The sequence below is a fragment of the Mytilus edulis genome, chromosome 2 (genome assembly GCF_963676685.1).
Source record: "Mytilus edulis chromosome 2, xbMytEdul2.2, whole genome shotgun sequence".
Taxonomy (NCBI): Eukaryota; Metazoa; Mollusca; class Bivalvia; order Mytilida; family Mytilidae; genus Mytilus; species Mytilus edulis.
This window is the reverse complement of record NC_092345.1, coordinates 9,246,122-9,259,606: the sequence shown is the minus strand read 5'-3', so window position 1 is coordinate 9,259,606 and position 13,485 is coordinate 9,246,122. Positions and strand designations below refer to the sequence as shown.

The 13,485-nt window shown below is 31.0% G+C and overlaps 1 protein-coding gene across 1 annotated transcript in view; it reads left to right on the top strand.

The window, feature by feature from the left end:
- The window catches only part of LOC139511400 (carnitine O-acetyltransferase-like), a 41,490-nt gene extending 28,286 nt beyond the window's left edge, over window positions 1-13,204 (top strand). The window contains exons 6-14 of the mRNA XM_071298100.1: window positions 442-610; window positions 1,710-1,881; window positions 2,406-2,581; window positions 3,129-3,229; window positions 8,706-8,825; window positions 9,289-9,411; window positions 9,823-10,021; window positions 11,379-11,516; window positions 12,310-13,204. Coding sequence (XP_071154201.1) covers window positions 442-610; window positions 1,710-1,881; window positions 2,406-2,581; window positions 3,129-3,229; window positions 8,706-8,825; window positions 9,289-9,411; window positions 9,823-10,021; window positions 11,379-11,516; window positions 12,310-12,525 — 1,414 coding nt within the window. The 3' untranslated portion in view covers window positions 12,526-13,204. The remainder of the gene's footprint in view (window positions 1-441; window positions 611-1,709; window positions 1,882-2,405; window positions 2,582-3,128; window positions 3,230-8,705; window positions 8,826-9,288; window positions 9,412-9,822; window positions 10,022-11,378; window positions 11,517-12,309) is intronic.
- Window positions 13,205-13,485: the final 281 nt, after the last annotated feature.

Sequence of the window (13,485 nt, the reverse complement as noted above, 5' to 3'; positions counted from 1 at the left end):
TGTTTTGTTCTGTACAGGTATTTTTCTCTGTTATATTTTTATATCGGAGCACTCCCACTGGGATAAATGAGTTTCATGCAGAAACAAATATTATCACTGATATTTACACAGTGTGGTGGGGTGCTTATATGTTTAATATCGTTATATACAGGTTAGACTGTGATTTTAAAAACAAGTGTTAATATCTTTTTACAATATTTACAACAACAAAAACTGTGCTGGAAATGGACATGATTACATTTCCGGATGCGGCAAGCGGGAATATAAAACTAAAAATTTTTCTGTTTTGAAAAAAATAGGTGCAGGCGGGTCCGTCGAACAAGGAATCAAATTTGTGTGGCCTAAATGTTCTTTTTTTTTGGGTGTACAGAACAGCACATCATTATTTTTTTTTATATCAATGAATATCCATACTTGTATAATGAAATGATTTAATTACAGACAGACACTAGACGTAGAATATATGGGAAAGAATCCATTGTGTATGACACAGTTTTATAAAATCTTATCTGCCTGCCGCACACCTGGACTTAAGAAGGATATGTGGGAGTGTTTTCCCCCTGATGAACCAAACCCTCCAACCCATGTTACAGTTATTCACAATAATACAGTAAGTAGTGGATACATTGAGAGGAATTATTCTGGAATTATGAAATTATCCCTTCTTTGATCTCAAAAATTACATTTATGTGCATAATTTACTTTAAACTTTATTTGAATTTAGATATTATAAGATGTGTTGTTATTGCCAATGAGAAAATTCTACAACAAATACCAAATTTGTACAAATGTTAGGAGCTATTCTAAATACTAATAAATACCCTTAAAAAATTGAATTCTTTAAAATAATTAACTAATCCGTTTTGTTCATCAATTGTAACTCATAAAAATAACTAGACTTGTTTTTAATAAAACGAGATAGCAGGTGGTTTTTTTAAATTATTTTTTTAATAATTTTTGAAATTACAATTGATCAATTTTATGACATTATCACTTCCATAATAGTTTAATTACATACTGTTGGAATGTCATGGGTATAACCTACTTATATTTTTTTTTAACTTTTTATAAAAAAACATCAAGGGTGTCTGTCAAACATGTTGTTCTATGGCATTATCACTTCCATAATAGTTTAATTACATACTATTGGAATGTCATGGGTATAGCCTTCTTATATTTTTTTTACTTTTTATAAAAAACATCAAGGGTGTCTGTCAAATATGTTGTTTTAATTTTTTTAAACGATGTTTACTCATTGAAAATCTCTGTGAGGCAAAATAAATAATGTTTGCATTGAAAAAAACTTTATTCTAAAACAAATACTTCCCAGTTAGTGAAAAGGTCATGGGAATGTAGGTCTTTGTTTCTATAAAAAATAAATATTTAATAAATTTGACAAATACTGTCAATTTTCAGACATTTGAATTTTGTTTATAGAGAAAGAATAAGAGAAGAATTAGGTATGCATCAATGAGACAACAATCATATTTTATTAGCATTACCTTTTATATGAAGTGATAGGTTTCTCATTTGCAGTTGGAACTTTCCTATAAATAAATTCCTTATATAACAAGCACTTAATTAAGTTTAAAGTTATCATCAGTGTACAATATAAATGTATGGGGTACTGCTTCATATTGACAGGCCTGAACATTTATAATGATTGTTTTGTGATTAACTTAAATATGATTGTTTTGTTTTTCATTTAGTTTTTCTCATTAGAAGCCTATGGTAAAAATCACAAGCCTCTAAGTGTGGACCAGATCTATAACCAGCTGCAAAAAGTAGTTGAAATGTCTAAAAATTCTAGTACACCAGTTGGTATTCTGACTTCTGAGAATAGAAACACCTGGGCTAAAGCTTATAATCATTTAGTTAAAGGTATGTACAATTGGAAATAATCAATATTTGCAGAACTAAAACTGACATTTTAGTAATCCCATCAATAATCATGTATTTTTGAATTTTTATGTTTATATATAATTGATACTTTTTGAATATATTATGGTCACACATTCTGCTCAAATCTACTCTTTACTTAATCTTAATAAATGAATTAAAATAAGGATTTTTTTTCTTCATTTTTGCCCATAGCTTTCTTCAGATGAAAGTGTAATCTGTCAGAGTCGGTCTAGTTGTACGAGGGATAAGTTGAGAGCCCCTGAAATTTCCAAAATAATCCTTCCAAAGTAATGTTCATTTTATTTTCAATGTAATATGGTAATATGATGATTGTTTGGTTTATTTTGTCGTGCAAAACTTTTTTTTGATGATAGAGTTATGTCAGTCATAATTATTTAAACACTATTAATTCAATTTATGGGAGTTTTATATTTACGTTTTGGTAAACTTAGGTATGAGCATCTAACTCATGTACTGTACTATTACTTGTACATGTATTTCAGATAAAACAAACCAAGCATCAATACAGAATATAAAGAGAAGTATTTTTGTGCTCTGTCTTGATGAACTTTTGCCTGGGGACATGTCTGATGAGAGAAGTGTAGCGGCTAAAATGATGTTACACGGTGGTGGCAGTCAATTAAATACAGGCAACAGATGGTTTGACAAAACTATACAGGTAAGTGGCAGGCAACATTTCGTTTGGCCTGACTATACATGTATATCTTGCCCCATGGTGTTAAATAACTATAAGATATTAAGGTTTAGCTGGAATCATCCAATTGCTCAAATTTATTTATGAATGAAAAAAAAAGGATTTGTAAAATCTACCCACTGCCAAAATGAACTTAGCTGCTGAACTAACAGTATGTATTTATAAGGGCCTTAAGGGATATGGTAATGGTCTTCATCAATCCGAAACAATTCAATGCTAAGAGATCGTTGGACACATAGTTTTCATATTTGGTAGGACATATATTGTCTTTAGATTGTCTTAACTGTTTGATTTGACAAATTTTACAGGAGTTATGGAATTATGACTATTTGTGCTAGTATTTTTACAAAGACACCTTATGAAATTGAATGCAACTATTCTTAGCCTGTTTAACAGAAATCTCTCATACTTGGTAGGATTGTTTTCAATCATGTTGTCCACCACTTTGACCCTGACCAAACTTACAGAAGTTATATATGGGATTGACTGTTATTTTTTTTAATGATTTCAGTTTGTGGTTGGTAGGAATGGTATTTGTGGTTTGAGTTATGAACATACAACAGCGGAAGGACCTCCTGTTGTCAGCCTCATGGATCATGTAGCAGAATTCTGGTAAGTCACACAAAAGCCCTGTTGTCAGCCTCATGGATCATGTAGCAGAATTCTGGTAAGTCACACAAAAGCCCTGTTGTCAGCCTCATGGATCATGTAGCAGAATTCTGGTAAGTCACACAAAAGCCCTGTTGTCAGCCTCATGGATCATGTAGCAGAATTCTGGTAAGTCACACAAAAGCCCTGTTGTCAGCATCATGTAGCAGAATTCTGGTAAATCACACAAAAGCCCTGTTGTCAGCTGTTTTACTTATGGTTGTTAATATCTGTGTTATTTGGTCTTATTATTTGGAGAATTGGGGATTTTCTTTAATAAAAAACTAATATTTATTTGATTTCATCAGATAAACAGATGTACCCATATTTTGACAATTTTTTTTATTATGTCTGTTTAGTTCATGCATCATTGTAAATATAACAGAATATGATGAGACTGTCATCAAAGTGAAAGCTTTAGCGCTATAAAACCAGGTTTAATCCACATTTTCTACATTTGAAAATGCCTCTACCAAGTCAGGAATATGACAGTTCTTTTCCATTTGTTTTTGTCGAGCTTGTAACTTTTGTTGCAGAAAGCTCGACATAGGGATAGTGATCTGGCAGCGGCGGCAGCTGCAGCTACGGTGGCGGCGTTAGCTAACTTCTTAAAGGCTTTATATTTTAGAAGGTTGAAGACCTGGATGTTTCATACTTTGTATATAGATACCTCATGTTACGAAGTTTGCATCCGTCACATGTCCAATGTCCTTGACCTCATTTTCATGGTTCAGTGACTACTTGAAAAAAAAGTTAACATTTTTTGTAATGTTGAATTCTCTCTTATTATAAGAAAGTGGATAATTATATTTGGTATGTGTGTACCTTGCTAGGTCCTCATGCCTGTCAGACAGTTTTCACTTGACCTAGACCTCATTTCATGGATCGAATAACAAGGTTAAGTTTTGGTGGTCAAGTCCATATCTAAGATACTTTAAGCAATACAGGTCTAGTATATTTGGTGTATGGAAGGACTGTAAGGTGTACATGTCCAACTGGTAGGTGTCATCTGACTTTGACCTCATTTTCATGGTTCAGTGGTTATAGTTAAGTTTTTGTGATTTGGTCTGTATTTCTTATACTATATGCAATAGGTCTACTATATTTGGCGTATGGAATGATTGTAAGGTGTACATGTCTAGCTGACAGGTGTCATCTGACCTTGACCTCATTTTCATGGTTCAGTGGTCAAAGTTAAAGGGAAAATTCACGATTTTTTACTTATGGTTTAAATATGTTCTTTATGACATAATATATATATTCACAAAGTTTTATCGCTATAATTGCAGTAATAAAGGAAAAATTCAATAATCAATGAAAAAATATTAACAACTTCCTGTAGGTCGTGACGTTTTCTCCTGGTTTTTGCATGCCGGGATTTAAAATACAATCATTAAAAGTCTTGGTTTTTAATCATATTTTAACTTAATCGTAAGCGTGTCGATGACTTCTGCTTTATCTAATAACCAGCCGATACTAAGAAGATAAAACGCACAGACGAGCAATTGTACATATTCATGAGATAAATTTTCTATGTTAAACGTATATATTCAAATTAATTTTTTAGACAACACAAAATGTTATAAATTTATTTTTAATTAATGCATTTTCGGACTGATAAGGTGAACAAATTAAAGTACAATAATCTGTAAAGACAATATGTTGGTGTACTCTTATTGACCTTTTACTGTCTCTGCTATGACTATGTTTATACGATGTGTGTATTCACGGTTCTGTGGCAAAACTCGTAGATGTCTTGTTGAAAGGTAAATTGTTATTTGCACTTCGGTATCATGTTAACCACGCCTCTAGGGCACACCTTGCCAGGTGTGACTGTCTATTCAGATCAGTGGATTATAAAACAAGGGAGCATTTAATACACACATTTAAAATACATATTCAAGTTGGTGACAAATGAAAATAGATCGCCGTGGAATTATTTAATTATATTTGGTGCTATTTTTTATTTGAATTCAAATAAATTAATTTACTAAGAAATAAAGAAATAAACAATTTTCGGTTAAAGACGGGAAACTTAATTCATGTGTCAGAATGAAATGATATACACCTCTTGTACTTGATTTATGTCTCACAAAAAAAGGGGAACTTAAGAAATTAGAAATAGCTTTACCAAAGCATTTTGATTGTCTGTATTAGGCAAAAAAATGTACGAGAATACTTACATTTAGACTTTAGAAACCCATGTATTAATTAATATCTGAAACTATTTGAAGATAACTCTACCGAAGCGGAATATAATACGTACAAATAAAGAAAAACTACTGTTGTTTTTTAATCTTTGCACATTAATGATTAATTATTGTTATCAATAATATTGTTCATTTAATTACTTAATTAGTACCTAAAATATGTCTACCGCTTGGCATTAAATCTCGGTGTGGTAGGAAACGATTATAACATATAGATTATATTATTTGGATGAGGATTTAAGCAAGTCTATAAAAACACATTAATTAGTTAACATACATTCGAGACCAAATACAGTTGTTGTAATAAAACTTATATTTTAGTCATGCATAACTGATATTGACGAAATTAGAATAGTTCGTCCCTACATCGTTGTTCTTGAAACAATCATTATACGTATACATGTAAGTTTCCTGACGTATAAGCGCCATTGAGGATGAGCTCCAGAGAAAGCAGACTAGTAGCGTTTCATTAGTTTGTTTGTTGGGAAAGGAGAGGAAATGCAACCAGTTGTACAGATAACTTAAACGACAAAAGAACCATACAAGCATATATAGTAAACACAACCAGAAAGAGTTCCAATCGTTGGACGGGGAATATGAAGGCTTCCAAGAATGAACAAGTGACATGTCTAACTCTGAACAGTAAGAAAACGGACTATCGACATCGACCGCTTGTTCTTGATATTTGAAACTGCATGCATTTATGATAGTGATGAGTTCTTGCGTCTGACAAAAACTAAATTCCTTCAATCATGGTTATATCTTGCCAATCGTTTATATTGGTTCGTTAGGGGATTACTCAAAATCGTTATTTAAACATCCTGTTTGTGAGATGTAGATTCATTTCAATACCGAAATTTCGTCTATATATTAAGATTCACAAGTTATAACACAGAGAAGCTCTGAAGGTACATCACTCCCATTTTGTTTGGGTGTGAACCATCGATGTTAACAGCAATATTAAAGAATAAGATGATGATGGTAGAAAGAACTAAGGGCGTCATGTGGCAAATATTACATGCATATCGGACCATGAGTTGTCAATCTGTATGAAAAGATTTCCAATACAACCATATTATTGAGAAGGAATGTTTACATACTATACTCTCGTACTACTATTACAGGGTTCTTGTGGCGTTCACCTTAGACACACATCTTTTTAACGATGTTTAAAAAAAAAGACAGAACCAATTTAATGTCATATTTCCCTATTTTTTTAATGTAACTAAAAGTCTTTTATCTGACAAGAATACCCCTATTTAGCGGACAAGCAATTTATTTTTATAATTAGTGTCCGTCCAGTGGCATATATAACAATTGTGATGACCAATTCCTTCCATTGTTTGAGAACAATCTTATTGAAATATAAATCTGTGATTTTACTATGTCCACAACTTCGATGAACCAAAGCAAGTTATACATCGACCTGTATTTAAATCAAATTGGTTCTCTTCTTCTTCTTCTTCTTTTGGTATACAATAGTCTATCGACATTCGATGATTACATACTGTTGGCATACGTGGACTAGCCTATTTACAAAACTTTTACCCCAATTTATTCAAAATAAATTTTTTTTTCTTATGTTCAATGTATACATGTATATATTTTAAATTGTGCTATAGTTCCGTAACTTTCTACCCAGTCGTATAAACGAATCGTCACCAAGTGCGTTCATTTTTTAAATCAATATTTCTGGTATGTTCCACTCTGTCCTTCACTATTGACAATGAGTATATATTACATTTTCCCAAATTCACCCTTGGAAAATATATTTAAATAGATTTTAATTTCATCAAATCTTATTTTTTGGGGTATTATTTATATTTTTATGAATAATATTCTTTACACCAGAAATGTTATTTATAAACAAGCGTATGAGTTTAGTAATGACAAGTAAGACAGACTTGTATATTATACATCTGATAGTTCAAAATGGAATACCTGCAGAACTTGCAAGCTTGACAGGAAATCGCTTGAATACTTGGACGTGTCACCTCACACCCCTCACAATACCTTTGGAAGTAATACCTTTAGCCATGCTGGTGATCAGATGAGGGAAGATCAGAATTTATTTGAAAAAAGTTTATTACTTTAAAGAATTATGAACAAATTAGATTTTCGAAAACAATTTTCATGGAACACTTATTTATGATTTCAACTTTGGCTTTTTACCTAATTCCAATATTATTAAACATTTTAAAAACAACAGACCATGGTAATTAAAAAAATAAGAATATTTTCCGTATCAAGTTAGTTAGTCGGATAAAACAACCGTACCAGTGACAAGATATCGACACCCAATTACGACTACATCGGTTACTGCCGTTTTGTTCCTTTGTTGTTTATAGACATATCGTTGTTATTAATTGAGAAAGAAGACAAAATGGCCGAACGCAGAGAATTGATACTCTAAATTTAAAATCGATGGTAATCGCTTATCTAGCGGAATAAAACTTTCATATCTATGAATTTGAGTATTTTTATGTAGAATGAACATAATATCAATTTTTGATTTTTTTGCGAAGTTTCCCTTTAAGTTTTTTGAGTTTTGGTCTATTTTTCGAGTGCTTTATGCACTAGGTCAACTATATTTGGTGTATGGAAATATTTTATTATCTCCGTGTCTGTCACGCAGGTTTTATTTGACCTTGACCTTATTTTCATTTTCGTACTAAGTGTAAAGTATTTGTGTTTTGGTCTGTTTTTCTTAATTTATAAGCAATAGGTCAACTATATTTGTTGTAATGAAGAATTGTTAGCTGTACATGTCTGCCTGGCATGGTTCATCTGACCTTGACCTCAATGTCATGGTTCATTGATCAATGTTTTAAGTTTTCTTGGTTAATGTTGAGTTTATGTGACAGTTGTAATAAAGCTTTATATTTAGGACTATCAACATAATATCAATGATTAGTAAAGAAGGCCAGACATTTCAGGGTGTGAACGCTTGTTTATGTGTTTTGTCATTTGATTTTGCCCATGTGATTATGGACTTTTCGATTAGATTTTCCTCTAAGTTCAGTATTTTTGTGATTTTACTTTTTACAAACTTGCTTGTGGATTATAGAATTTCTTCAATCTTGATAGCTGAATTATTGAAATTTTACTATCTCAATTTGATAAATCTAATAAAACCACATGTACCAATTAAAGGATCTATTCATATTGTATCATACATAGGGATAACTTGTTGTTGGTTGTATAAATACTTATCTGTGACTTTATTGTAGTAAAACAGAACATGATGAAGGGCTGCCAGCAGAGAATGTCAAACCAGTGGAGAAGCTAGAATTTAACTTGGATAATAAATCTTTAGAGGCAATAGACCAAGCCAAAAAAGACTTAGACAAGTAAGTTAACAAGTTTGTAAGATACGAATGCTTAGGGCTGTCCCAGAATTAAGCATATGGAATACGAGGCACTTATATATAATTTTACATGCCATTAGTTATTAATGAAAGTGTCACATCTCAGTTTAGAATGTGACCTAGGGGTAGTTAATCTGCCTTAATATGGTTAGACTTTGATTGAAAAAAATTATTGAACAGATTATTATCTCCGAATGTACAGGTGTCCTACATTTGCACAATTTTGTGTTTTAACAACAACTCTTCTTATGCTTGCACATATTTATCTGTGTTTTTATCTGTTTAACCCTGAAAATTACTGTTTGGCTGTGAGAAAGCAAAATGTTACATTCTGTATATATGTATTGTTGAACATTTTATAAACTTTGCAATCACATATTTACAAACATAATTTACTGAGATAAAAGTGTCAACAAATGTTTTATTGAAATGTTGTTATTTGTAGGCAAGTTAAAGACCTAGATTTAACAGTAGCCAAATTTACAGACTACGGAAAAAACTTTCCTAAATCTGTAAAATTAAGTCCGGATAGTTACATACAGACAGCTTTCCAGTTAGCTTTCTATAGGTTTGTAAAAAATTTTCATTTCATTATCAAGTATTCAGATTTTTACTCGAGGGGAAATACTATAGTGAAATCAACAGTTCAATATCATTGTTCATTTTAATACTAATAGTTAATATATGGTGTTCAATTATTATAGAATACAAGCATTGTCTGCAGAAGCTTAAAAAACTTAAAATAAACAAAAAACTAAGTGAAATGCCAATCCCTCATAACAAGTCCATGCATTGTTAATTGTTTCTTATGGACACTCTGTAATTTGGATATATGTTTCAGTATGTCATAAATCAAACCTAAGAATTTAAGTCAAATCAATAAAAAAGAATTTGACAGTTAATGTCCCCTTCACAAGAATTTTAAAAGTAGTTTTTGACCACTTTTATGTCACAGTTACTGTCTACATTATTTATTTAGGTTATATAATGAGCCCTGTGCTACATATGAAACAGCTTCATTAAGGAAATATCAACACGGGAGAACAGACACTATCAGATCGTGTTCAATTGAATCGTTAGCATTCTGTAAAGGGATGTGTGATACTAATGTGTCACAGGAGCAGAAAAGAGAATTACTGAAGAAAGCTGTCAACTCACATAAAAATTATGTTAATGAAGTATGTATACTGTTGGATTCTAAATGTCTAAAATCTTTGGATCTCTAAATTTCTCCCTTATTAATGAAAATACAGCATCTTTATCGTTTGAATTGTATGAAAGTGTTTTGGTTATGGCATTATTCCAAGTTTTTTTAGGTAAAGATTGCATGAAATTAGTTATCAAAGGTACCAGGATTATAACTTAGTATGCCAGACACGCGTTTCGTCTACATAAGACTCATCAGTGGCTCATATCAAAATATTTATAAATCTAAAGACTTATCACTACCTTTTTTGCTACACAAAATATAGTGCATTGATCACAACATTTCATACATCCAATCCACGAACAGTTCCAGAAATTTATTGATGTAATATATTCTCAGATATTTAAGGCACAAAATGATAATACAATTGTCAAGAAAATTACATAACTTTTGCAAGGTGCAGGAATCTGATATCTGTTCTAAAAATATAAATGAAGTCATTACAGCTATATTTAAAAATTGGAGTTATCTTCCATTGTCTAGAATTACTGTTTAATCTATTACAACCAATGCAATATTTAATTTCACTTCCAACTGATAAGATGAAGCAATCTTTACCCTCAGTGCTTACAAACACTTCGATAAATAATTTATTATGGAGAAAAAAAGAGATTTTCTCAGAAAGACGTGTAAATTTAAAAATATTTGCATTTTTTTAAATTGCGAATTTGGAAAGAATACGTTTGGCATAAATAAAATCTCTAAATTTTATTACTGTGGATTGAACAAAACTTACACTTTCTTTGACATTTAATTGTTTGGTTCTGCCAAAGTCTGCATACAAGCCTATGGAATTTTTTTAATTTTGTTGAATATTTAAATTTGTAGTTCACCTGTAACCACCAAATCCACAAAATTTTGTATCAATTGAAAAATAATGAATCAACAGTAACATGATTTGTATGCAGTGTTTCCTGATCACGATAGAAAATTACTCAAAATCTGAATTTTAGTGGAGTTTGAAATTGACAGCCAAATATCAATCACAATAAAAAAAAAAGTAAACATGCTGCATCTACTAACATCAGTGTTAAACATAGTTTTTATTTAAAAGTGGTAGATGTTATATTGAACTTATTATTTGCATTTCATATTGGTTGAGATAAAAGTCCTAGAAGATGAGAGTACCCTGAGATATACATGTTGCTTATCCCGCATTGCAAATAAAAATTCCTGTCAGACACAATCTGTTATATTCCGATATCCAAATGTAGGATGTAAACAATGATATATTGCGATCTGTTTATCACTCTGTCAAATATTAAAGTGTATATGTGTAAAAAATGTGGGGGAAAACAGCTGTTAAATGTTGAGAATTGTTTTTACAGGCTATAAATGGACAAGGAATTGATAGACATTTGCTAGGATTAAAACTTGCTGCAATAAAGAATGGAATGAATGTTCCTGATTTACATATGGACCAAACCTACAGTACCAGTTGTCATTTTAAATTATCTACCAGTCAGGTTGGTACATTTTACTTTGATGCTTTCAATTATTATGAGTTACCAATTTAAAAAAAAAAACACCAACAGTTACTTGTGTTAAATGTTTTTGTACTGTATAACAGGGTGTTTTCTGTTGTTGTTTTTAGGGGGTTAATGAGGATTTATCAAAAGAAGTGTTCTTATTTCAAGAAATTTTATTAACTTTATTCGTAAATTTCTACAATGTACATTTATATTGTTTTTTGATAGTGTGTAAAGATTTTTTCAAAATAATAATCACAGAAAACTCAGTCCCCAAAATTTAACTGTTTTGTCTTCAACCATTAGCTTAGAGTAATATTATTGAATATATAGATTTTTTTCCCCAGAGTTTTATCAACACTCCATATAATAGTACATTGTAGTACAAGGTCATTGAACAAATATTGATGATCTTTATAAGTATATGCTTATATCAGAGTTAGGTTATATTATCTGTACCCCTAAACTCTATAGGTCAATTACCATAATTTTGAATAATGCTTTTTCATATATTTGCATCAGGGCTATTCCAGAAAAAAATGTATGGGGGTGTTGGAAGGCAGTTTTTGTCACCACCTGCCACCCAGACAATTGTAATTGAGAATTATAGTGCATTATAGTGTGAAAAGTTGCTCTGATACCCATCACCCATGTATTATTAATATAATGTGCCTTCCAACCCCCCAAAACATTTTTTTCTGGTATAGCCCTCAGTAAAATTAAGATCTGTGTTAAAGGAAGAAATCTTTCAGATTTTATGCCAACACCAATAATTCATTTTTGATTTCAGGTTCCATCAAAAGAAGAAGCTGTTTTAGTATTTGGTCCTGTAGTACCTAATGGCTATGGACTGTGTTATAATCCTCAGGAATCCCAGATTATATTTGGTGTGTCTGCCTTCAACTGTAGTCCAGAAACTGAATCTAATAAAATGGCTAACTCAGTTAGGCAAAGTCTGATAGACATGAAAAACCTTATGGCTGGATCTGTGCAAGCAAAATTGTGATATACTTGTTTATACTTACCATTTAATGTGATATGTTCCCTCATCATCATCATGTAATTCCTGTTTTCTAGCTCAGAAGCAAAATACATGTGTATGATTGTAAGGCATGAATAGCCAGTCTTATGCTTTTGCTGGATTAAGTATGAAGATGGAGTGTGAATTATTCTATCATTGTATAATAAGCATGTATGTGTATTCTATTCATAATATGTTTGATTAGCTTTTAAAGATTTTTAATAAGTTATGAAGTGTGTTTTATATATCTCTTATTTCTGAATTAGAAATATAAACCCTTTGATACTATTTCTAGGCTCTTAGAACTATTTCAAAATGACTCATGACTATGCTTTATTTCTTCAAAGGATGAAAATAATGAAACTCCAGTATTTCATTTGACACTGTAGTTGACCCACTTATTTGCAGAAAAAAGTATATAAAGTAGAAAACTTGATAAGCTTTCTAGATAATCCTTGCCAACTTTGCTAAGTGATGCTTTGATTTTTTATAAATGTCAACTGAGAAATTCCAAAGAAAAAAAAGATTTCAATAGGCTTTTGAATTAGAAATTTAAGAATTGTTGAATGAATGCAATAAAAATTAAGATCTTGATAAATGAATGGAAATTGTTTTATCATGGACACCATTAGACATGTATTATAAACACATAATGACATATATATCAGTGTAGTAGCTAGTCGATTCAGTATTTAACTTTTTAAAAACATGAGGACTTTAAATACAGCAGCAATAGGACAGTTTATTTATTTGTGATGATTTATTGTCTTTCAACAAACATATATATGTGTTATATTTACACATTAGCATTTTGTTGAATGGGTTTAACTTCTATAAATATTGTCATTGAAAGCTCAGCAACTGTACATTCAAGCAGAGATGTAGCCTTGATTTATAGATTTTATTTTGTTTTGATTTCACAAGTCCAATATTGCAGTTATGGTT